Source organism: Nyctereutes procyonoides, unplaced genomic scaffold (genome assembly GCF_905146905.1).
Source record: "Nyctereutes procyonoides isolate TBG_1078 unplaced genomic scaffold, NYPRO_anot_genome, whole genome shotgun sequence".
NCBI classification, from domain to species: domain Eukaryota; kingdom Metazoa; phylum Chordata; class Mammalia; order Carnivora; family Canidae; genus Nyctereutes; species Nyctereutes procyonoides.
This window is the reverse complement of record NW_026575052.1, coordinates 1,152,028-1,173,952: the sequence shown is the minus strand read 5'-3', so window position 1 is coordinate 1,173,952 and position 21,925 is coordinate 1,152,028. Positions and strand designations below refer to the sequence as shown.

The 21,925-nt window shown below is 55.9% G+C and overlaps 1 protein-coding gene and 1 non-coding gene across 2 annotated transcripts; one reads left to right on the top strand and one right to left on the bottom strand.

Annotated features, from left to right (window-relative positions):
* The first annotated feature begins 435 nt into the window (after nt 1-435).
* KIAA2013 (KIAA2013 ortholog) lies at nt 436-6,478 on the top strand. Its single transcript, XM_055332883.1, has 3 exons — nt 436-1,532; nt 3,654-4,507; nt 5,798-6,478. The coding sequence occupies exons 1-3, from the start codon at nt 500-502 to the stop codon at nt 5,813-5,815; spliced, it is 1,905 nt and encodes a 634-aa protein (XP_055188858.1). The 5' UTR covers nt 436-499; the 3' UTR covers nt 5,816-6,478.
* An 8,113-nt stretch (nt 6,479-14,591) lies between these two features.
* LOC129514346 (U5 spliceosomal RNA) lies at nt 14,592-14,708 on the bottom strand. The gene has a single exon (XR_008665408.1). It is a non-coding gene; the product is annotated as a U5 spliceosomal RNA (small nuclear RNA).
* Nucleotides 14,709-21,925: the final 7,217 nt, after the last annotated feature.

Below are 21,925 nucleotides of genomic sequence, written 5' to 3'. Positions count from 1 at the left end.
TGACTGTCATAAATAAATTAAAAAAAAAAATTAAACCATCAATAGCAAACGGGGGCCCCGCACGTGTTCGGCTTGGCTGGCTCTGGGTTTTTCTTGACAAGTGCGTGGGCCGCGTCCACGCCCCCCCATCCCCCATCCCCCTGCCCCCCATCCCCCCATCCCTCCGTGGGACGTCCTCCCAGCAGCCCGGATGGGCGGTCCCCGCCGCGTCTCCGCCCCCCGCCCTCGGCCCCGCCCCCGGCCCCGCCCCCTCCGCGACCGAGCGTCGCAAAAGACCGGGCGGCGCTTGACGGCCGGCGTCGTTTGACGGCCGGCGGCAGCCGAGGAGGCGGAGGAGGCGGAGGAGGCGGAGGAGGAGGAAGCCGCGCTGGCTGCTGCTGCTGCTGCGGCGGCGGCGGCGGCGGCGGGGGGCCGAGGAGCGAGGCGCGGGCGGCCGGGCCGGGCCGGGGGGCTGGGCGGCGGGCCCGGCGGCCGCCCCCGCGCCGCGCTCGGCGGCCCGATGTGGCTGCAGCAGCGGCTGAAGGGGCTGCCGGGGCTGCTGTCGAGCAGCTGGGCCCGCCGCCTGCTCGGCCTGCTCGGCCTCTCGCTGCTGCTCCTGTGGCTCGCGGGCTCCGGGGCGCGGCGGGCGGCGGGCGGCCTGCACCTGCCGCCCTGGCCCCGCGGCGAGCCGGGCGCCGCCGAGCCCTCCGCCTGCCTGGAGGCGGCCACCCGCGGCTGGCGCGGCCTGCGGGAGCGCGGCGAGGCGGTGCCGCTGGGCCCCGGCGTGCCCGCCCTGGTGGCCAACGGCTTCCTGGCGCTGGACGCGGCCGCCAACCGGCTGTGGGTGACGCCCGGGGAGCGGGCGCCCGCCGTGGCGCCGGACTTCGTGCCCTTCGTGCAGCTGCGCCCGCCCGGCGCGCTCCCCGAGGCGGGCGAGGCGGTGCTGCTGCTGCGGGAGGGGCTGCTGCGCCGGGTGCGGTGCCTGCAGCTCGGGCCCTCGGGCCCCGGCCCTGCGGCCGCCGCGCCCGGGCCCGCCTCGGCCTCCGGCCTGGCGCCGGGGCCCGGCCGCGACTGCGTGCTGCTGCAGGAGGACTTCCTGGCGCACCGGGGCCGACCCCACGTCTACCTGCAGCGGATCCAGCTCAGCAATCCCACCGAGCGCGTGGCCGCGCTGCAGACGGTGGGGCCCACGGTCGGCCCGGCCCCCAGAGCCTTCACCAGTACGCTGGAGAAGGTGGGAGACCATCAGTTCCTCCTCTACTCGGGCCGCTCCCCGCCTTTCCCCACGGGGCTGGTGCACCTGGTGGTGGTGGCCGCCAAGAAGCTGGTGAACCGGCTCCAAGTGGCGCCCAAGACGCAGCTGGACGAGACAGTGCTGTGGGTGGTGCATGTTTCAGGCCCCATTAACCCCCAGGTGCTCAAAAGCAAAGCAGCCAAGGAGCTCAAGGTGCTCCAGGATTTGGCACGAAAGGAAATGCTGGAGCTCTTGGAGATGCCAGCGGCCGAGCTGCTTCAGGACCACCAGCGCCTCTGGGCTCAGCTCTTCAGCCCAGGTGAGGCCTGGCCAGTTATCGGTCCACAGTCCACACCGTACACCAGGGCACACAGTCCCTCCCGGAGATGCCCCACTAAAGTCTGCAGAGGTGACACTGAACGGGAGCAGAGGGGTGCTGCAAGGGGGCTTGCCCACTGACCCCGGGGGCTGACCCTCTGCTCCACCACTTAGCATCTGTGTGACCTTGGGCCACTTAACTGACCTCCGTGGGCCTGTGTTCGATAACGACGGTAGCACTGAGCTCAGGGCTCTTGTGAGATTCTAATGAAAGGGCGACAGTGAGAGACAGGTCTTACTGGTTTGTTCTTGGAGACGAGGCCCGATTTGGAGAGTGGTTTTCGGGGTCAGCTTTTAATTATTATTTTTAAGTCTGTTTGTTTATTCACGAGAGGCACAGGCAGAGGGAGATGCAGGCTCCTCCGGGGAGCCCGATGCGGGACTCGATTCCGGGACCCTGGGGTCACGCCCTCAGCCAAAGGCAGACGCTCAACCACTGAGCCTCCCAGGTGTCCCTCAGAGTCGGTTTTTAAAGGCTAAATCAACAGGTAGAGAGAGGCCTGGGCATCCCCACATCCGTTCCTTAGTTACCCCAGTCTGGCTGGTGACAGGCATGGGCTTTTTTTCTTTCTTTCTTTCCTTTTTTTTTTTTTTTTAAAGTGACCTCTGTGCCCAACGTGGGACTTGAAGTCACAACCCCGAGCGAGATCAAGAGTCACATGCCCCGGGCACTGACTGAAGCGAGCCCTGGCCAGTGTGGTTGTGCCTTTTTACTGGGAGGGAAAGGAACCTTTTCTTCAGCAGGTTGGAATGGACAGGTCGAGTGAAAGCTTGTTTCCCCCGTCGGCCATCGAAGTAGAGGAAATTCTATTCTAGATGAGAGATTTTGGTTTCCGGGATGCTTGTTGTCTACATCCTTATGCGTAGTTGCTCAGAGTGTGTCTAAGCCGCTCAGCACGTGTATAGGTTGGGTCTTGCCAGGGACTGTCCTCCCCTACGAGGGATGCAGGAGTGAATAGAGCGGAGTTCCTGTTCTCATGGTGCTTTTGCTTAAGTTCTGGATGGGAGGAAGACGATACTAGAAAAGTGAAAATCTGGATGAATCCGCAAGATAACTTTTTAGAATAAAAAGTCGTTTAAAGTGAGAAGTACGCGTTTGAGGGTGAGGGGTCAGGGGGAAGAGTGGGGTGGGGCCTCTGTTTAGCTGCAGGGGTCAGGGAGGCCTCTCCGAGGAGGAGGCACTTAGCCAAGACCTAAAGAACAAGAAACCGGCCAAGTAATGGTCCGGAGGGAGCCAGCAGGTCGGCGGCCTTAAGGCAGGAGCACGTTTGGTTGAGGCCGGTGTGGCTGGCAGGCTGCAAACAGGGACGGGTGCTGACAGCCCGATGCTGAAGGGTCTTGCAGGCCTTGGTGAAGATGGTGCATCTGACTCTACGTGAGGTGGAAGGCAGAGCAGAGACGCTCTTGCACGTACATTTTTAGACGATCCCCCTGGCTGCTCTGTGCGGAGTGTAGACTAGAAGGGAACCAAAGTGGGGCATGGCGACCAGATAGGGTTTTGTGGGAGCCCAGGTGAAAGCGGGGGAGGGGGGACCGGAGCTGTGGCCGCAGAGACGAAAGTGGATGGATGGCATCTGGTACTTTCGGAGGTGGCGCCGGCAGGACTGTGCATGGACTGGCTGTGGGGCGTGAGCACTTGACCGTGATGCCTGACTGCGGGGAGGGCTTGAGCAGGTGTCTGGAGATCATCTGAGGGGAGGGGTTGGTTCGGGGCTGCAAGAATTCAAACCACATCAGGTTCAGAATGCCTGTCGCGCGCGTCCTGGGGGAGACAGCAAATGGGCGGTTAGCTGTTGGCGTCTAGGATTCGTGCAGATTCGGGAAATCAAGTGTTCAGATGTTACTTGAAGCTCCAAGGCCTGGAGACGAGATGCTAGCAGGGAGCCGGCTGAGAGGGCCTGGGTGCTGCCCACAGGGGCCTCAGGCTCAGAGGGTCCAGTTGGCCGTGCGAGGGCGCCGGGCAGAAGGACTTTCTCCCCGACTCAGGGAGCTCTTCATGTTGTGACCTCAGCCCCCCGGCCACGCCGTTCCCCCCTAACGTGCAACCTTTGTGGCGTTACAGGTGTGGAAATGAAGAAGATCACGGACGCCCACACGCCGTCAGGCCTGACCGTGAACCTCACGCTGTACTACATGCTCTCCTGCTCGCCAGCCCCACTGCTCAGCCCCAGCCTGAGCCACAGGGAGCGCGACCAGATGGAGTCGACACTGAACTACGAAGACCACTGCTTCAGTGGCCACGCCACCATGCACGCCGAGAACCTTTGGCCCGGCCGGCTGGCCTCCGTCCCGCAGATCCTGCAGCTCTCCGACCTATGGAAGCTGACCCTGCAGAAGCGCGGCTGCAAGGGGCTGGTGAGGGTCGGCGCCCCAGGCATCCTGCAGGGCATGGTGCTCAGCTTCGGGGGACTGCAGTTCACCGAGAACCACCTCCAGTTCCAGGCCGACCCTGACGTGCTGCACAACAGCTACGCCTTGCACGGCATCCGCTACAAGAATGATCACATCAACCTGGCTGTGCTCGCGGACCCCGAGGGCAAGCCATACCTGCACGTGTCCGTGGAGTCGCGCGGCCAGCCCGTCAAGATCTACGCCTGTGAGGCGGGCTGCCTGGAGGAGCCCGTGGAGCTGACCTCGGTGCCCCAGGGCCACACCTTCCCGGTCATGGTGACGCAGCCCATCACGCCGCTGCTCTACATCTCCACCGACCTCACGCACCTGCAGGACCTGCGCCACACGCTGCACCTCAAGGCCATCTTGGCCCACGATGAGCATATGGCCCAGCAGGACCCTGGGCTGCCCTTCCTCTTCTGGTTCAGCGTGGCCTCCCTCATCACCCTCTTCCACCTCTTCCTCTTCAAGCTCATCTACAACGAGTACTGTGGGCCTGGGGCCAAGCCCCTCTTCAGGAGTAAGGTATAAAGCCCCAGTGTGTTCAGAGCCCCAGGCCCGTGCGGGGGAGGGTGCCCCTCTCAGCCAGAACCCTCCGCCCGCAGCGCAGAGAGGCGTGAGTGTGTTTAGAGAGGATGTCAGAGCGTGACTCCTTGGAGGAGACCAGAGCAGGGGGTGGTGGCGGGAATCAGGTGTGGGCAGCTGAGTGCTGGCCTTCCAGGGGCGTGGGCAGTGCCCTCCCTGCCCCAGTAAACCTCAGCCTTTACAAATAATTGCACAAGACCCCTAGGCTGACCTGAGCCTCTAGGGAAGCTGCAGGGGGGACCCCTGTCCTCACCTGGGAGGGCCAGTTCACTGCCCCTCGCTGTGGGCCAGTGCAGGCGGTCATCTTGTGAGCACATATTGTTTCCTGATGCATCTTTGTCCCCAGGAAGCCATGACTTTGAGCATGGTCACTGTGGGACTGTCACCCGGAATGCATCCTGGGCATCAGGCTCAGCCTGGGGAGCCCGCCCGGCCCGCCCTGCCACCAGCCCTCCCTACTTGCTCACTACCAGGATTGCCCGGGAGAGGGAACAGAAGGGGGCCCGTTACTGGCAGTCACGGGCGAGAGTCCTTCAGAGGCAGCTGGCTTGCTGCCCTTGCTGCCCTCTCCTCTTGTCGGGCTGCTGCGAGGAGCGGTGTGTCAGCGCTCGGTCTGTGCGCTCCGCGGCTAAGGGGCCTGGGCCGACTCGGGAGAAGCGCCTCATCACCTCCGCAGAGGGCTGCGTGCCTTCGGGCTTCTGGCCGGGGGCAGTGAGCCCAGAGCCGTGGGAGGAGGGTGGGCAGCAGGTCTGAGCTCCGAGCTGGAGGAACAAACGGAAAGTCAGATGAGTAAGAAATCTTCCCAGGCTGTAAGAGCAGGTGCTAAATTTGCATCGCGTGGGTCCAACGGCCCCTGTGAAGTAGGCAGGCTGCTTCTCCCCACGGCTCGCGGGGGCTCCTCTGCTCTTCCTCTGGCATCTGCCCATCTGCCCTTGGTTCCCCGCCGGGTCCCGGGGACAAGCCCAACCCCTCATTTTGGGGTGCTACCCGTGTCCCTCAGTTTCCCCCTGCCGAGCTGGGCCACCGCAGGGCAGGGCCCAGTGACCCTGCAGCAGGCGCGGAGGTGTCCAGGCTGCTGACCCCGCGGCGCTGTAGCACATCCCAGGCCAGGAGCCGGGTCAGAGCCTGGGCAGGGTGCCCCCAGGTCAGCTCCATCACCTGCTTCCCTTGACAGTGCTGTGGCTTCCACGAGGTCGTGAAGAATAACAGCTTGTTTTGTTACTTGAACAGGAGGATCCCAGTGTCTGAGCGCACCAACGGTCCCGCTTTCAGCCCCGTCTGCACAAGACACCCAGCACTGAAAGTCCTGCTGCACGAACAAGGGATCCTTTGAAAGCACCCACCCTTTTGTGCCTTGTCGGGGACACCAGTGACGCAGAGCGCGTGTGGATGTTTAGGAGTTGGCATCGGGGAGCGGGAGGGGAGGGCCAGTGGACTTTTTGTAAAGCTTTCGACTCAATAAAATGAACCTAGATGGAAAATACTTGAAATTGAACTCACTCCTTCTGCTTCCCCTCCCTTCTTTCTTCTGTCCCAGGAAATAGACCCACTTTTGAAGAGACTTGTCTAGGAAAAATTGTGTTCTATTCCTAATTTAATGTGTTCTTTCTCGACTGAGTTTTTAATTTATTGTTGTTGAGGTTTTGCCGGATGGCTTTCGCATCCACTTTAGACAGTGAACCGTGGAGGTGACTTGGGGCCTTCGCCGCCCCGCCTGGGTGGAGGGCGCGGGTCTCGGGTCATCCCCGGGTTCGCACATTGTCTCTTTCTTATCATGAGCCTGTGGAGATCCGTGCTTTTGTACTTCTGGGCTTCGGGGGCGGTAACTTTCTAGTGATTGATGATTGTTGGGTTTTGAAATACCAAAGCTTCTTTTTTGTTCTGTTTTTAAATAAATCTCTTTCAAACTTCCATGACCGGTTTGTGTGTGGTTGAAACCCAGAGACAGCGGATCTTCCTCCGTCACCAGGCTCCTGGGCAGTGCCTGGAGCAGAAGGGCCAGCCACCTGGCTCTGCCGTGGTGAGGGACCGCTTCCCCACGCCTGACCCTCCTCCTCCGAAGACGCGGAGGCTACTACCTCTCTGCTCCCTGGGGGCGGGCGGGGGGGTTCACGGGCTCGCCGGGCCCTGCGGGCAGGTTGAGGAGCTTCAGCCTCTGCCCCCACCTGCCCCGGGTGCCCCCCATTTGCCTGCCCTGGGTATCAGCGGGAAAACACTTCCAGTTGCTTGCTGAAACCAAGATCTGCTGACACTGTGCCCATGGGAGGAGGACGGAGCCTGGAGGACTGTGGGAGGCCCCGGTCACCGTGTCGTGGGTGCTGCAGCCCGACTCCCCGGGCAGCCTGGGCTGCTTGCCACCCGCTGATGGTGGCCCACGGCAGCCTGGCAGCCCCAGCTCCACATGCCTTCCCCTCTGCTCCAAGAGTGCAGAGTTCAGAGGTGCCTTCCTGGTCCAGCCCTGAGTCGTTGGTGGCTCTCCCTGTTTGGGAAGCAGGAACCCCGTGGGGTGCAGCAGGGTGTGGTTTAGGGTGCGGTGTGTGCTGCAGCTGTTACATTAGACTGGAAGCTGCTTGACAAGAGCCACACCCGGTAGTCCTATCCCCCTGTTTAGCTCTGAACCAGTGAATGGTAAAAATACACCCGTGTCACCGCTGCTAAGAAATGCCGATTGAACCCCTAGAAGCTCCATCAACACCTGTGACTTACAGGACCGAGCGCTCCCCACGTGCTGGGGCCCCGCACATGTGCGGTGACATCCCAGGGTTTGGGACAGAGGCAGCCACCTGGGGCGGTGAGGCAGCTCCACCCCGCCCCCCCCCCCGGGCATCCCCCCCTGGCAGGGGAGGGGTTGAAGCGTCCTTTGCTCCTCTTGGCGATGGCATCAGCAGCGCGCCCCGAGAATGAGCCCCAAGAATGACAGGTGTCTGCCGGGAGCCTGGGCAGCGTCTCCAGCTGGGCCACTGTCACGGGGAGGGAACGCAGCTCAGCGAGGCCGCCCCGGGAGCGCCTCTCCCCCAGGAGGGATGCACAGAGGCTTCCCGAGTTGCCTTCCTAGGGCTGGGACCCCGTGTGGGACGCTTGGCTTCGTGCTGCCCGCACTTCCCAGCAGCTGGGACGCGGTGGGGCCTGATGTGCGCCTGGCCCTGCAGGTTTGCGGGTCCTCGGGAGCTTCCCAGGTGCCCCCACCCCCTGAACCCGGGCCCCATTCGCAGAGGGTGGGGCAGGGGTGAGAACGAGGTGGGCCGCTCTGGGTGGGGAGGGGGCCAGGAGGATTTAGAGGGTGTGGCTCGGCCATCAGCTCGTCAGCTTGGGTCATGATGCCTGCAGCGGGCTCCCCGCTCAGGGGCCAGTGGGCTTCTCCCTCTGCCCTGCGCCTCCTCTTGTGATCTGTCTCTCTCTCTCTCTCTCTCTCTCTCTCTCTCTCTCTCTCTCTCTCAAATAAATAAATGAAATCTTATAAAAGGTACTTTTTTAGGGGCACCTCCCTGCGCGCTGGTCTCGGGCAGGGAGAGGCCTTACCTGGGTTCAACGCTCCGTCCCCATCCCCATCGCCGCCACGTCCTTGGAGCAGCCTCTGGGAGCAGGAAAGGCGCTCGGGTCCCACATCCAGGGGCAGGGCGGCGCTAGGAGGCGCGATGGCCCAGCCAGCTCACAGGTCGCTGGCGGCTGCGGTCACGGGCGGTCACGGGCGGTCACGTCCCCTCCAGGCCGCCTCGCCCAGCGCCCCCAGCGCCTCCACCGGGGCTGCAGGCGGCCTCTGCGGGGGCCCGTCCACAGCGCCCTCTCCGCCCTCTCCAATTCTCTCACCCCCGGGAGCCGCTCGTGTGCGCGGCCCTTCTCTCGGGAGACGGAGCCGTGGACACGCGCTTCCCTCTGTTCCCGCGGCTCCGGGGCGCGATCCGGGCAGGCCCGGGCCCTGTCGCGGTGGGGGGCTCCGCACGCACGCACCCTGCCCCGGGTTCCCTCTGTTCCTTTTGCTCTGCCTCAGTCACCCTCGCCTGGGCCCCTGCGGCCTCTTCCCGAATAGGCCGCCCGCACCAAGCCACTGCCTCAGTCTAGGACGCCAACCGGGAGGCCCACAGCTGCCCTGGAGGATTTTTCCAAAAGGGAGGTGGACTCTCCCAAGGGCATTGTTCACGGGTGGAATGTGTCCCCCCAAAATTCACATATGGTGGTGCTTGGAGGGGGCCCTGTGGGAGGTGACGAGGCCGTGAGGCTGGGGTCCTCCCAAATGGGATTAGTGCCCTAATTAGAGGGACCTCAGTGAGCACCCTTGTCCTCTCCTGCGTGGGAGGTGAGGCTACAACGGGCATCTGTAACCCAGAGGGCGGGTACTTCTCAGGTTTCCAGCCCCCAGAAGTGTGGGAAACCCCTTCCTGTGCCTCCTAAGCCCCAGGCCCCGGCACCCTGTTGTAGGAGCCCGAATGGACTCAGATATCCAGGCATATTCTTGCAGTGGGGCAGTGGAACCTTTCCGAGGCGCAAACACACCAAGACACGGGGATTCATGGGATCGTAGATGAAGGAGAAACCCTGTGGCTTTTCTTGCTCAGGAATCTGTAATCACACTTCAACGGACCATGGGCCCCAGAATGGCCAACTGTATGCATTTTTTTTTCTCTTTCATGAGAGGTTCTAGAGCTTTCTTCAGATCCTCAAAGGATGTTTGAGTTGAAAATGAACAAAATAACTTGCACTCCGGGGTTTTGTTTTTACCCTCCCCCCACCCACCCCGGGGAAGTGACAGTGATCTGAATTTTTTTTTTTTTTAAAGATTGTATTTATTGGGATCCCTGGGTGGCGCAGCGGTTTGGCGCCTGCCTTTGGCCCAGGGCGCAATCCTGGAGACCCAGGATCGAATCCCACATCAGGCTCCCGGTGCATGGAGCCTGCTTCTCCCTCTGCCTGTGTCTCTGCCCTCTCTCTCTCTCTCTCTCTCTGTGACTATCATAAATAAATAAAAAAATATATTTTTTAAAAAGATTGTATTTATTTATTCATGAGAGACACACAGAGAGAGGCAGAGACCCAGGCAGAGGGAGAAGCAGGCTCCCTGCGGGGACCCCATGTGGAACTTGATCCCAGGACCCCAGGGCCACGCCCTGGGCCGAAGGCAGGTGCTCAACCGCTGAGCCCCCGGGGCATCCCTCTTCTGAGCCTGGTTTGGGGTCTGCAATTGGGTGGCTCACACTTGGTGTGGGGCAGATGCATTCCCTGCAGAAAGGAGGCTCACGGAGGGCGGGCTCATCGCCACCACCTGACACTGGCTGAGCAAACAGCTTCCCCCTAAGCCAGCCACCTGGCCTGTGGTCTGACGCTCCAGGTTCCTCTGGACTTTGCCCGATGGAAGCTTCGGATAAATCACTCGATTCAGTAAATATTCATTGTGAACCTTCTAGCAGGCCCTGCGTCTGGCTGGTGGGTGGCAAAGGGGGAAAGATTACATTTGATGAACATGTAAGGTGTGTTTGGCACTTAAGTTTTGCAAAGGCGGTGGCTGGACAGCCAGAAACTAAATGTTCAAGGAATGTTTGTTGAATTGCATTTGTATGGATTGTATCTTTTAATCCTGGTGTTTGGGGTTGCAAGTGACAGGAAACCATAATTATGACCTCCTCAGAGCTGAGCTTGGGCTCAATCTCCAACCTCTGAACAGAGACTAGCAGAAGAGAGGTGGTTTCCGAAGGAGATTTGGGGGACTCTTATCAGGAAGGAGGAGGAGGGGTGCCTCAGTCACTTAAGAGGCTGCCTTCAGCTCAGGTCATGATCCTGGGATCATGCCAGGATCGAGCCCCAGGTCATGATCACGGGGTCCTGAGGTCCATCTACCTGCCCAGGGGGAGCTTGCCTCTCCCTGATGCCCTCCCTCCCCACTCATATTATCTCTCTCAAACAAATAAATAGGGATCCCTGGGTGGCGCAGTGGTTTGGCGCCTGCCTTTGGCCCAGGGTGCGATCCTGGAGACCCGGGATCGAATCCCACGTCGGGCTCCCGGTGCATGGAGCCTGCTTCTCCTTCTGCCTGTGTCTCTGCCTCTCTCTCTGTGACTATCATAAATAAATAAAAAATTAAAAAAAAAACAAATAAATAAAATCTTAAAAAAAAAAAAGGAGGAGGAATAGATGTTTGGCAGCAAAGCACAAGTGTCCAGGATACTCCGTAGGGTAAGTTTCATTCCCATTTTGCAGATGAGGCAAGTGAGGCTCAGACCATAAGGCACTAAGCCCTGGAAAGGGGAGAACAGCATCGATACAGTCCTCGACCTCGGGGAATGCACACTCTGGAGTGGAGACAGCTACGGAGTGACACAGCTGTACTGCGGTCAGAGAGCGGGGGCGAGGGGCTGCCACACTGAACCCCCCTGGATGGTCAGGGACGGCTCCCTGGAGGAAGCTGCAAGCTGCAAGAGGGACCTGAGGGATAACGGGCATCCACCAGGTGAAGGCGCGGGAGAGGACTGTCCAGGCAGGGGGCAGAGCGTGAGTGTACAGAGGTGGGGACGCGTGGGGCTGCAAGGGGACAGTAACACTTCCGTTTGTCCAGAGTGTAGAGTCCTCAAAAGGAACAAAGTGGGCGGGGGCGCTCGGGGGGCTCAGCGGTTGAGCACCTGCCTTGGGCTCAGGGCGTGACCCCAGGGTCCTGGGATCGAGTCCCACGTCGGGCTCCCTGCAGGGAGCCTGCTTCTCCCTCTGCCTGTGTCTCTGCCTCTCTCTCTCTCTGTGTGTGTCTCTCATGAATAAATAAATAAAATCACACACACAAAGGAATAAAGTGGGTGAAAAGTTTAGAGAATTGGGGTTTATGGATCTAGATCTTCAACTTCTCAAGGCAAGGGGTGGGTAGGCTCGGCTCTAACTCACGGCAATGACCACATCACAGGTGACAATTCCACCATGGACATAGCATGTCCTCTCCCCTCATCACTGTTATAATTTTAAGCCAATCTTTACAGCCTCCCCCCAAACCAAGGGAGGACAGCTTATCACCCTGCTTTACGAAAGTAGAAACTGAGACCTGGTGCAACAGCGTGACTTGCCAAAGGTCAGGGGGAGAGGTCCCTAAGGCCTTGCAGGATCGACGCTCTCCCGTTGACAGGGTAATGACCGCCTCTGCTCCCAGGTAAACCATAGCTCCTGGATGGATGCCCAAGCGCCACCGGCATCGGGACCACTCTGTGGGTGTCGTGAGAGATGACAAAACAGGGTGGGATGCTCAGGAGAAAGGGCGTGGATTCCCTCAAGATAAAACTTCATGAAAAGGTAACTACCTAAACAGCATTTCTGGGGAAGGGAGCGGGATATAAAAGAGTCAGCAGTGGGCCGGGAGTTAGGGGACCTGGCTCCATTTCCAGCTTGGTCACTATCATCGTGCCACCTCCAACAAGTGACCTGGGTGTTTATGCGCCAGGTTCCCACCTGTAAAACGGGTCTAATAGCACCTTCCAACTTCATAAGATGGTCGGGAAGTCCCACTAAGTAAATAACTGGGTGTGAGTGTGCTTGATAAAGTCCAGACTTTCTACCCACACACGGGATGGTTAGTATTGGACACTTGGAGGCCAAGGCACGCAGGCCAGAACTGCTGAACCCGGGTCCACGGACAGGACGCAGAGGGGCTGCAGACGTGGCTCAGAAATCTCTCTTTATTTTCACTAAAGCTCTAACTGGAATGTAGCATCTCCTCCCCATGATTAACTGTGGCATTTATGTCATCGTCACGAATAGAAATGCCAGCGTTCATGACCCGTTACGGGTGCTGCACAGATCGTGAGATGCTGCTCGTGTGCATCACGACTCTGAAAGTATGGCAGGCATCAGACGAGCCATTTGAGCCTAATATTTAATCGATTCATGGAGAAGCACACGTCACCATCGCAAATTTTTAAAAATTTATTTTTAAAAATATATTTAGGGGGCAGCCCCGGTGGCTCAGCGGTTTAGCGCCGCCTTCAGCCGAGGGCATGATCCAGGGTCCTGGGATGGAGCCTCGCATTGGGCTCCCTGCTCAATGGGGAGTCTGCTTCTCCCTCTGTCCCCGCTCGTGCTCTCTCATGCTCACTCTCTCTCTTAAATAATAAAAAAATATTAATATTAACATATATATATTATATATGGGTAAAGGGTTATTATATAAGGGTTAGGGGTGCCCTGCTGGCTGGCTCAGTTGGTGGAGCATGTGACTCTTTTTTTGAGATTTTGAGATTTTTAAGATTTTATTTATGTATTCATGAGAGACACACAGAGAGAGGCGGAGACACAGGCAGAGGGAGAAGCACGCTCCCTGCAGGGACACCAATGGGGACTCGATCCCAGGTCTCCAGGCCCAGGCCCTGGGCTTAAGGCGGCACTAAACCACTGAGCCACCCAGTTGTCCCAATAAATAAATCTTTAAAAAGATGGGGGGGAGGGGACATCAGAAGGGTTATCCCACAGCCACAAGCAAGGGAGAGCTGGCCTGGGAGGTGGGGAGCCAGGAGGAGGGGACCTCGGCCGGTCTCGCTGGTGCAAACACTGCTGGTTTTCTTCCCGGGTGTCCACTCCCTTTCCCCTGCGGCCTCGCCCCATGAGCAGGGGCCCCGGGCTGCTCAGGAGAAAGACTACATTTGCCCGCCTACCCCCCACCTAGGCTGCCCGCAAAGCTGGGTTCTGGCCAGTGGGATGGGTTAAAACCAAACCAAAAAAACAAACAAAAAACAAAAACAAAAATTAACTTCTTCTTGAGTTTGATCAAATCCATCCTAACCATCACTGTCTTTTTTTTTTCACTAAGTCTTTCTCATTCCGATTTTTAAAAAATTTTTATTTATTTATGATAGTCACACAGAGAGAGAGAGAGAGAGAGGCAGAGACACAGGCAGAGGGAGAAGCAGGCTCCATGCACCGGGAGCCCGACGTGGGATTCGATCCCGGGTCTCCAGGATCGCACCCTGGGCCAAAGGCAGGCGCCAAACTGCTGCGCCACCCAGGGATCCCTCTCATTCCGATTTTTCACAAACGATCCAACTCTGGTTTTATTTATTTATTTATTTTATTTTATTTTATTTTATTTTATTTTATTTTATTTTATTTATTTATTTATTTATTATTCATTCATTCATTCATTCATCATTCATTTTTCCCCCCGACTCTGGTTTTAGTTACCTTACCAGGAAAACCAAACCAACAGCAATACTTATCAACATGTCGTAGCAAACGCAGCCAATTAGGCTTCAGTTGTCTGAAGTTGCTTTTTAAAAACTTACAGTTAAACGCAACGCTTAGAGCCAGGATCAGAACGGAAAGATGCGTGCGAGTTAGATACGCCCTGGTCACTTTATTAAAAAAAAAAAAAAAAAAAAAAAAAAAAAGGGAATCCCTGAGTGGCTCAGCGGTTTAGCACCTGCCTTTGGCCCAGGGCATGATCCTGGAGTCCCAGGATCGAGTCCCACATCGGGCTCCTTGCATGGAGCCTGCTTCTCCCTTTGCCTGTGTCTCTGCCTCTCTCTCTTTCTGTCTTTCATGAACAAATAAATTAAAAAAAAAAAAGTTTATCCAAAATCTGAGCAAAACCAGGGTGACTGGACGCTCTCTGTTGAGCAAACATGTGCGCAGGGCCCGCGCGGTGCCCGGGAGCAGGAGCAGGTCAGATTAAAGACCGAGGAGCCCAGGGTCTCGAACCCAGGACCCAGGTTTCCGCGCCGGGAACACTCTGAGAGCGAGGCCCGAGCTCCCTATCTCAGCTGCTCCGGAGGTGGGGGTGGGGGAAGCAGCTCCGGGGTCTCCTTGAGGACCCCAGGACCCCACGACCCACGACCCACGACCCCACCCACCCGCTCGCCCGGTCTCTATCGGAGCGAAGCTCCCTTCGCAGGTGCGCCCCAGGGCACGTGGTGCAGGTGCGCGGAAAGAAGGCCGCGGTTAGAGACGACGACCAGCTGGACGTGCTGACGTCACAGGAGAAACCAAGAGTTAGAGCACCAGCAGCCCTCAGTACTCAACGCAACGCGCCAAATGACGCTCGAGTCTACCTTTAAACGTCATTAATAGCCTCGCTGAGCGCAAGGCCTCAAAAAATTGGCTAAAAACTCAGAATTGTTCCTCTCCACGGAAATCTTTAGTAAAAGGCGAAAGATTTATGCGATCTGAAGAGAAACCAGAGTATGCCCTCGGCTCCCGGCACACGTTCCTCGGGTAGCGGCTACCCCGAACACAGTGATGGTGACTCTTTGCTCGAAAGACCTAGTGATTTCTGTCCTTCTCTTGGACAATTCTGAGGGAGCAGGCTTATTTTTTTTGGGGGGGGAAGGGAATAATTTAAAGAAAAAAGGAAAATCGAGTCGTTCCCAAGTCAGAAATTGTACGGTGTGCAATGCATTTCGGGTATGCAAATGAGCCTCTGTCGTCACGCCCGGATTCATTGAAATACCTCGCAGCGTCCATTCCTTTTCCTGCTGGGACGAGGACTACCGCCAGGGGGCAGATCGGAGGCCAGCCCGAAAAAGTCTATTTTTACTTACTTACTCACCTTTTAAAATTTTATTTATTTATTTATTTATTTATTTATTTATTTATTTACTTACTTACTTACTTACTTATTTATATTTATTTATTTATTTAAGTCTGACTTTTCATTTTTATTTTTTTTAAGTCTGACTTTTTAAAATAAGTTTTGACTCCAAGTAAAAATTTCTTGTGTACTTCAATAAAGCAATAAATAAATAAATAAATAAATAAATAAATAAATAAATATAAATAAGGCAATTAAAATAAAACCTGAAAATAAATACATTCGTTCCTTCACCAACAATTTGCTGAGCACTGTGTTAAGACCCTGTGCTGGGCTCCAGGGTAGAGACCTATCTCCAAGCTGTCATCCTCCCGGAGCGCAGGTGATGCGGGAGCCAGCTGTGCACGTGGAGCACTGGTAACAGACCGACCGTGCCCCGTGGCAGAGCACTACAGGGTCCACAGAAGCAGGGCGGTGAAGGTGTTCTGGGCAGTGCAGAGAGGATGAGGGACCAGGTGGCCGTCAGGGGACTTTACCTTGAGGGCAATGGTGATGCACTCAAGAGTTTTAAAAGAGACCAAAGAGGTCAGATGAGTGTTTTGAGAGAGTGGTTCCCTCCACCTGGTCCCCCAGACCAGCAGGTCAGTGTCACCTGGGTACCTGCCAAATTCTTGCCTCCCTGGCCACACCTACTGGATCTCAACCCTGGGGGTAGGGCCCTGCAAGAGGGGATTGCCTGAGTCCCCCAGGTGACTTGGATGCTGGCTAGGCTGACAACCACAGTTGGGGCAGCAGGAGAACTGGGGTGGGAGCTGCGCAGAAGTCCAGTGCACAAGGACAGCGGCCAGCTGCAGGAAGTGTCCACGGGAGGTCAGGTAAGGGGGGGCAAAGGCCAGTGGGTGTCGGGGCAGGGAGGTTGGTGGCCTTGGGTAGATATGATTCCAAAGAGGGAGGGTGCTGGAAGCTCCCAGCTTCAGGGAGCTGGTGAGAGAGGGAGAGAGGGGCGGGGTGGAGTGTGGAGGCTCCACAGGGACATCTGGGGGGCGTGTGAGGTCAGAGGGGGTCCTTCTTGGATATTCTGGGAGTCCCTTTTAAACCCTCTCCCTCCTTGCTCCCCTTCCTGTCTCTGACTCTGACCTTTCCCCAGGGATTGGGGAGCAGGGGAGCAGAAGCCTTCGTCTTCCCAGCCAGCGGGTATCCCGCCCTTCGGCCCTGCCCCATCCAAGGCTGGCCCTCCACTTGGGTTTTGGGCCTCACCCCACAAAGACGCTGCCCCTCCCGCTCGGGCCCCCTCAGCCACACCTGTCTCCCCTCCCTGCTGTGGGTGCGGTGGGGACGGGAACCCACGGGCTTCCTTATTTCCCAGCGTGAAAAAGCGAGGGGAAGCAAGAGACAGGAAAAATCCCTCAGACCCCGTCACCCTCTCCTCTTGTGAAATATAATAATCGACCCCAACAAAGGGGAAACAATAACCCTCTATTTTGTATTTCTCCTCCAGAAAAAAAAAAAGTGTCAGAAATCACTTTATTAAAACCAATGTACGCCACTGCGCGCCCCTAGGATGGCAGTAGTAATAATAGAGGAGAGGACAGGTGTTGGCCAGGAGCACAGAAATAGGAAGCCTGCTAAGCGCAGGGGCACCTGGTGGGCCCAGTGGGTGAGCGCGCGACTCTTGATCTCAGGGCTGTGAGTTCGAGCCTCAAGTTGGGCATAGAGATTACTTCAAAATAAAATCTTTTTTTTTTAAGGTTTTTTTACTTGAGAGAGAGAGAGTGAGAGACAGAGAGACACACACACAGAGAGAGAGAGAGAGAGTGCAGACAGGGAGAGGGGCAGACGGAGAGGGAGAAGCTATGGGGCTCAAACCCAGGATCCTGGGATCATGACCTGACCTGAAGTCAGATGCTTAACCTACTGAGCCAGCCAACTGCCCCTAAAAATACAATCTTAAAAAAAAAAAAAAGTGAAACACAGAATGATCTTATGACACAGCAGTTGCTGTCCTAAGTGCACACCCAAAAGATCTGGAGACAGGGACTTGGGCTCTTGGACTCCCATGCTCGAGGCAACAACGTTCACAGTTGCCGCAGGGCCACCAACAGATGACGGGATAAACGACATGGGGTGCACGCATCCAATATCATTCAGCTTTAAAAAGAAGGAAATTCTTTTTTTTAATGTTTTATTTATTTATGATAGTCGCGCAGAGAGAGAGAGAGAGAGAGAGAGGCAGAGACAGAGGGAGAAGCAGGCTCCATGCACCGGAGCCCGACGTGGAACTCGATCCCGGGTCTCCAGGATCGCGCCCTGGGCCAAAGGCAGGCGCCAAACCGCTGCGCCACCCAGGGGTCCCCTGGAAGGAAATTCTGATCATGCTGTTGTAACAGGGTGAGCCTCGAAAAGATGCTAAATGAAAGAAGCCAGACAAAAAGGATATACCGTACGATCCCATTTCCACCAACTATTGCGAACAGGTGCATTTCTAGAGGCAGAAACTGGATCGGAGGGTGCCGGGGGCTGGCGTAAGGGTGAGATAAGGAACTGCTGGGTGGCACAGCTTCTGTTTGGGGCTGATGAAAGATTTTGGAAACGGTGACGATGTTTGTATGACATTGTGTGTGTATTAACCATTGAACTGTTGCCCTTAAAAAGGGTTACAATGGCAAATTATGTTACATATATTTAATCACAATAATAATAATAATAAAACTTTCCTGAAGCTACAAGAGAGCAAGTCAACCTATTTATTCTAAACAACTATCTTCCGCAGCTTTATGTTTACAAAGAAGCTTAATAACGTTTACTGTCAATGCATTTACATCAATTAGGACAATGTTGAATTAATTTTCACACTAAGACTTTTTCTAAATGGCTTAAGTAACTAGACAGTGCTTCACAAATCTTGAGACTCATTCAAGCATCAGAGTCTTTTTTTTATTTTTTTTTATTTATTTATGATAGTCACAGAGAGAGAAAGAGAGAGAGGCAGAGACACAGGCAGAGGGAGAAGCAGGCTCCATGCACCAGGAACCTGACGTGGGATTCGATCCCGGGTCTCCAGGATCACGCCCTGGGCCAAAAACAGGCGCTAAACCGCTGCGCCACCCAGGGATCCCCAAGCATCAGAGTCTTAAACATGCATTTTTCAAGAGATGAAACTAAGGTCTATAGTGAAACAATTATTTTTTTTTTTGTCTCCACTTCTTCACTGCTTTTATTCATTAAAAAAGAAGAGCCAGGGATCCCTGGGTGGCACAGTGGTTTGGCGCCTGCCTTTGGCCCAGGGCACGATCCTGGAGACCCGGGATCGAATCCCACGTCGGGCTCCCGGCATGGAGCCTGCTTCTCCCTCTGCCTGTGTCTCTGCACCTCTCTCTCACTCTCTCTCTCTCTCTCTCTCTCTCTCTCTCTCTCTGTGACTATCATAAATGAATAAAAAAATAAAAAAAAAAAGAAGAGCCAGGGTGGCACCCCTGGGTGGCCCAGTGGTGGAGTTTCTGCCTTTGGCTCAGGTCCTGATCCCAGGGTCCTGGGATCGAGTCCCGCATCAGACTCCCTGCAGGGAGCCTGCTTCTCCCTCTGCCTGTGTCTCTGCCTCTCTCTGTGTCTCTCATAAATAAATAAATAAATAAATAAATAAATAAATAAATAAAATCTTAAAAAAATAAATTTAAAAAATTTAAAGAAAGAACCATCAAGAGGCACCCAGGTAGCTCAGTTGGTTAAGCATCCAACTCCTGATGCATGAGTTCAAGTCCTGTGCTGGGCATGGAGCCTACTTAAAAATAAAATAAAATGGGAAGCCCTGGGTGGCTCAGCGGTTTGGCGCCGCCTTCGGCCCAGGGCCTGATCCTAGAGACCCAGGATCGAGTCCCACGTCGCGCTCCCTGTGTGGAGCCTGCTTTTCCCTCTGCCTGTGTCTCTGTCTCTCTCATGAATAAATAAATAAAATCTTTAAAATAAAATAAAAGAACCATAATGAAATATTCCTAATTCCACAGAAAAGTATAATGAACAAACATGCACCTGACACCCAGATTTAAGAGGTGTCAACATTTCTACAAATGTGCTTTAGATCTGTTTTTATTTTATTTTATTTTTATTTTATTTTATTTTATTTTATTTAGGGTCTCTGGTCAGTGGGGAGTCTGCTTCTCCCTCTCCCTCTGTGCTCTCCTGCACCCCACAAATAAAATCTTTTTTTTTTTTTAATGCATGTGGTGGCTGAGATCTATGAGTGGGGACACACAGGTTGACGGGAGCAGTGGGGAATGAGCCCAGGTCTGGGCCACCTCAGCCTTGGCTCTCCTGCAGTAACCCTCACTCTGATCCCCGATTCCCGCAGAGCCCACCTGGCGGATGGCACAGGTGACAAACACCTCCGCACGTGGCACAAATTCAAATCCCCGCCTCAGTTTTCTCATCTGGAGAATAGAAGTAAGCACAGAAGCCACGTCACAGGGTTGAGTGAGGGTTAAATGAATCAACCTGTGAAAAGTGTCAAGCAATGCCATGCGCTCAGTAAGTAACCAGCAGAGGTCCACCTGCACCGCTCTTAGCTCTCAGCCCTGGCTGCCCAGCAGAGACCTGGCAGCTGGGAGTCGGGGCGCCTGGGTGCCCCTTCGGCAAAGCGTCAGCCTTCGGCTCAGGTCATGATCCCGGGGTCCTGGGATCGAGTCCCACATTGGACTCCCTGCTCAGTGGGGAGTCTGCTTCCCCTCTCCCTCTGCCTGTGTCTCGGCCTTCTTGTGCTCTTTCTCTCTCTCTCTGTCAAATCAGTAAATAAAATCTTTTTTTTTTAAAGATGTTCTGTTTACTTCCTCAGTAGGGAAACTCTTGTGAATTTTTTTTTTATTTATGACAATCACACAGATAGAGAGAGAGAGGCAGAGACACAGGCAGAGGGAGAAGCAGGCTCCATGCACCGGGAGCCCGACGTGGGATTCGATCCCGGGTCTCCAGGATCGCGCCCTGGGCCAAAGGCAGGCGCTAAACCGCTGCGCCACCCAGGGATCCCAGTAAATAAAATCTTAAAAAAAAAACCACCCCCAGTGTCCACCAATTCATCTCAGGCGATAGAGGTCAGAATAGTGATTAACTCTGGAGCCCGTATTGACTGGGAAGGGGCCCAAGGAACTTTCTAGGGTGCTGAAAACACTGCATATCTTGATCTGAGATGACTTCATGGTGTATACAGACGTGAAAATTCGCTCAGCTTGCATAGGCCCTGGCTTCACAGAGCTTACATTCTACCAGGAAGAACTTAAAATGTCTCCGACCTCGTTACAAGGTTGTTCTGAGGGTCACCTGAGATGAAGGATGTGGCTCTGCCTTTAAACAATCGCGTTCCCACCTCTAACCCACCTCCATGAGCATGGGGCAGTCTGTTCATCTGTAAAATAAATAAAATAAAATAGAACCAATAGATGGAGTAAGTTGCTTTGAGCCTTCCCCATATGACCCCACCCCATTATTAATAATGATAAAAGGTGGGGCGCCTGGGTGGTTCAGCAGTTGAGCATTTGCCTTCTACTCAGGGTGTGATCTTGGGGTCCTGGGATCTTTAAAAATAAAATCTTTTAAAAAAATGATAAAAGGTGTTCACTGAGTTGCTTAGTGAATGCAAGACTTCTATAAAGTATCTCATACAGACACTTATCTTTTTTTTCCTAAATATTTTGTTTATTCATAACAGACACAGAGAGAGGCAGAGACACAGGCAGAGGGAGACACAGGCTCCCTGTGGGGAGCCGGATGGGGACTCGATCCTGGGACCCCAGAATCACTCCCTGAGCCAAAGGCAGATGCTCAACCGCTGAGCCCCCCAGGCGCCCCTTGTACAGTTTATCTTAACTAATCTCTAACACAGCCCTATGGAGGAGGCGCTTCTGTCGTGTTCCTTTTACAGAGAAGGAAACTGAGGCTCAGAGAGGTCGGGTAACTGGGGGTGAGACAGAGTCGCAGAGCCAGGATTTAAGCCCGGGTCCCTGTGACCTCGAAGCCCGTGCATCTTCCCACCTCCATGAAGCGTCTCCAGCCAGAGTCCCTGATGCAAAAGTTGGTGTCGGTGAATAGAAGCTGAAACTTCCACATTCACATAAAACTTAAAGCTTAAAAGCTTTAAAAAGCTGCTTTCTCAGCCCCTAAGTCCGGGGGTGGGGGGGCACAATGCACAAAGTCGCTCCTCTTAGGCTCTCCAGCTACAGCCCAAGCCAGGGGAGCACTGGAATGGGAGTCTGGAAGCGCAGTCTTCAGTCCCAGGCCTGCCTATGGTTTGCTGGCTGGCCCAGGGCACCCGTTCCTGGTCCCAGTTGGGTCTCGGGCTCCCCATTTGCGAAGGGGGTCGGGCCTGTGAGGTCGTGGCCAGGGTCGTGTCCCTCCCTCCCCCTCCAGTGACCACCTTCCTCTCTGACGCCCTGGGCCGCCCGGACACGCTGCAGCTGGGGGCGATGCTCCCGGACCGGCAAGGGCGCTTCCGACCCTCATCTGGCCCTCGGACACCCGCGAGGCCGAGGGGGCGGGGCCTGAGGGCGGAGGGGCTCCGGGTCCGAGCAGCGACCGGGACCTGGGCGGGGCCGGGGCCTGGGCCTAACCCTGAGCGGGGGAGGGGGCTCGGGGGGTGGGGCTGGGTCCGGGGGCGGGGCTTGAGGCGGGGCCATGGGGCGGGACCTAAACCTGAGCGCGGGATCGGGGTGGGACTAGGCCCCGGGGCGGGGCTTGGGGCGGGGCCAGAGGCGGGGCGGGGCCATGGGGGCGGGGTCTAACCCTGAGCGCGGATCGGGGCTGGGACTGGGTGAGGAGGCGGGGCCAGGGGGCGGGGCGGAGCCGGGTCTGGGGGCGGGGCCTAACCCTGACCGCGGGATGGGGAGCTG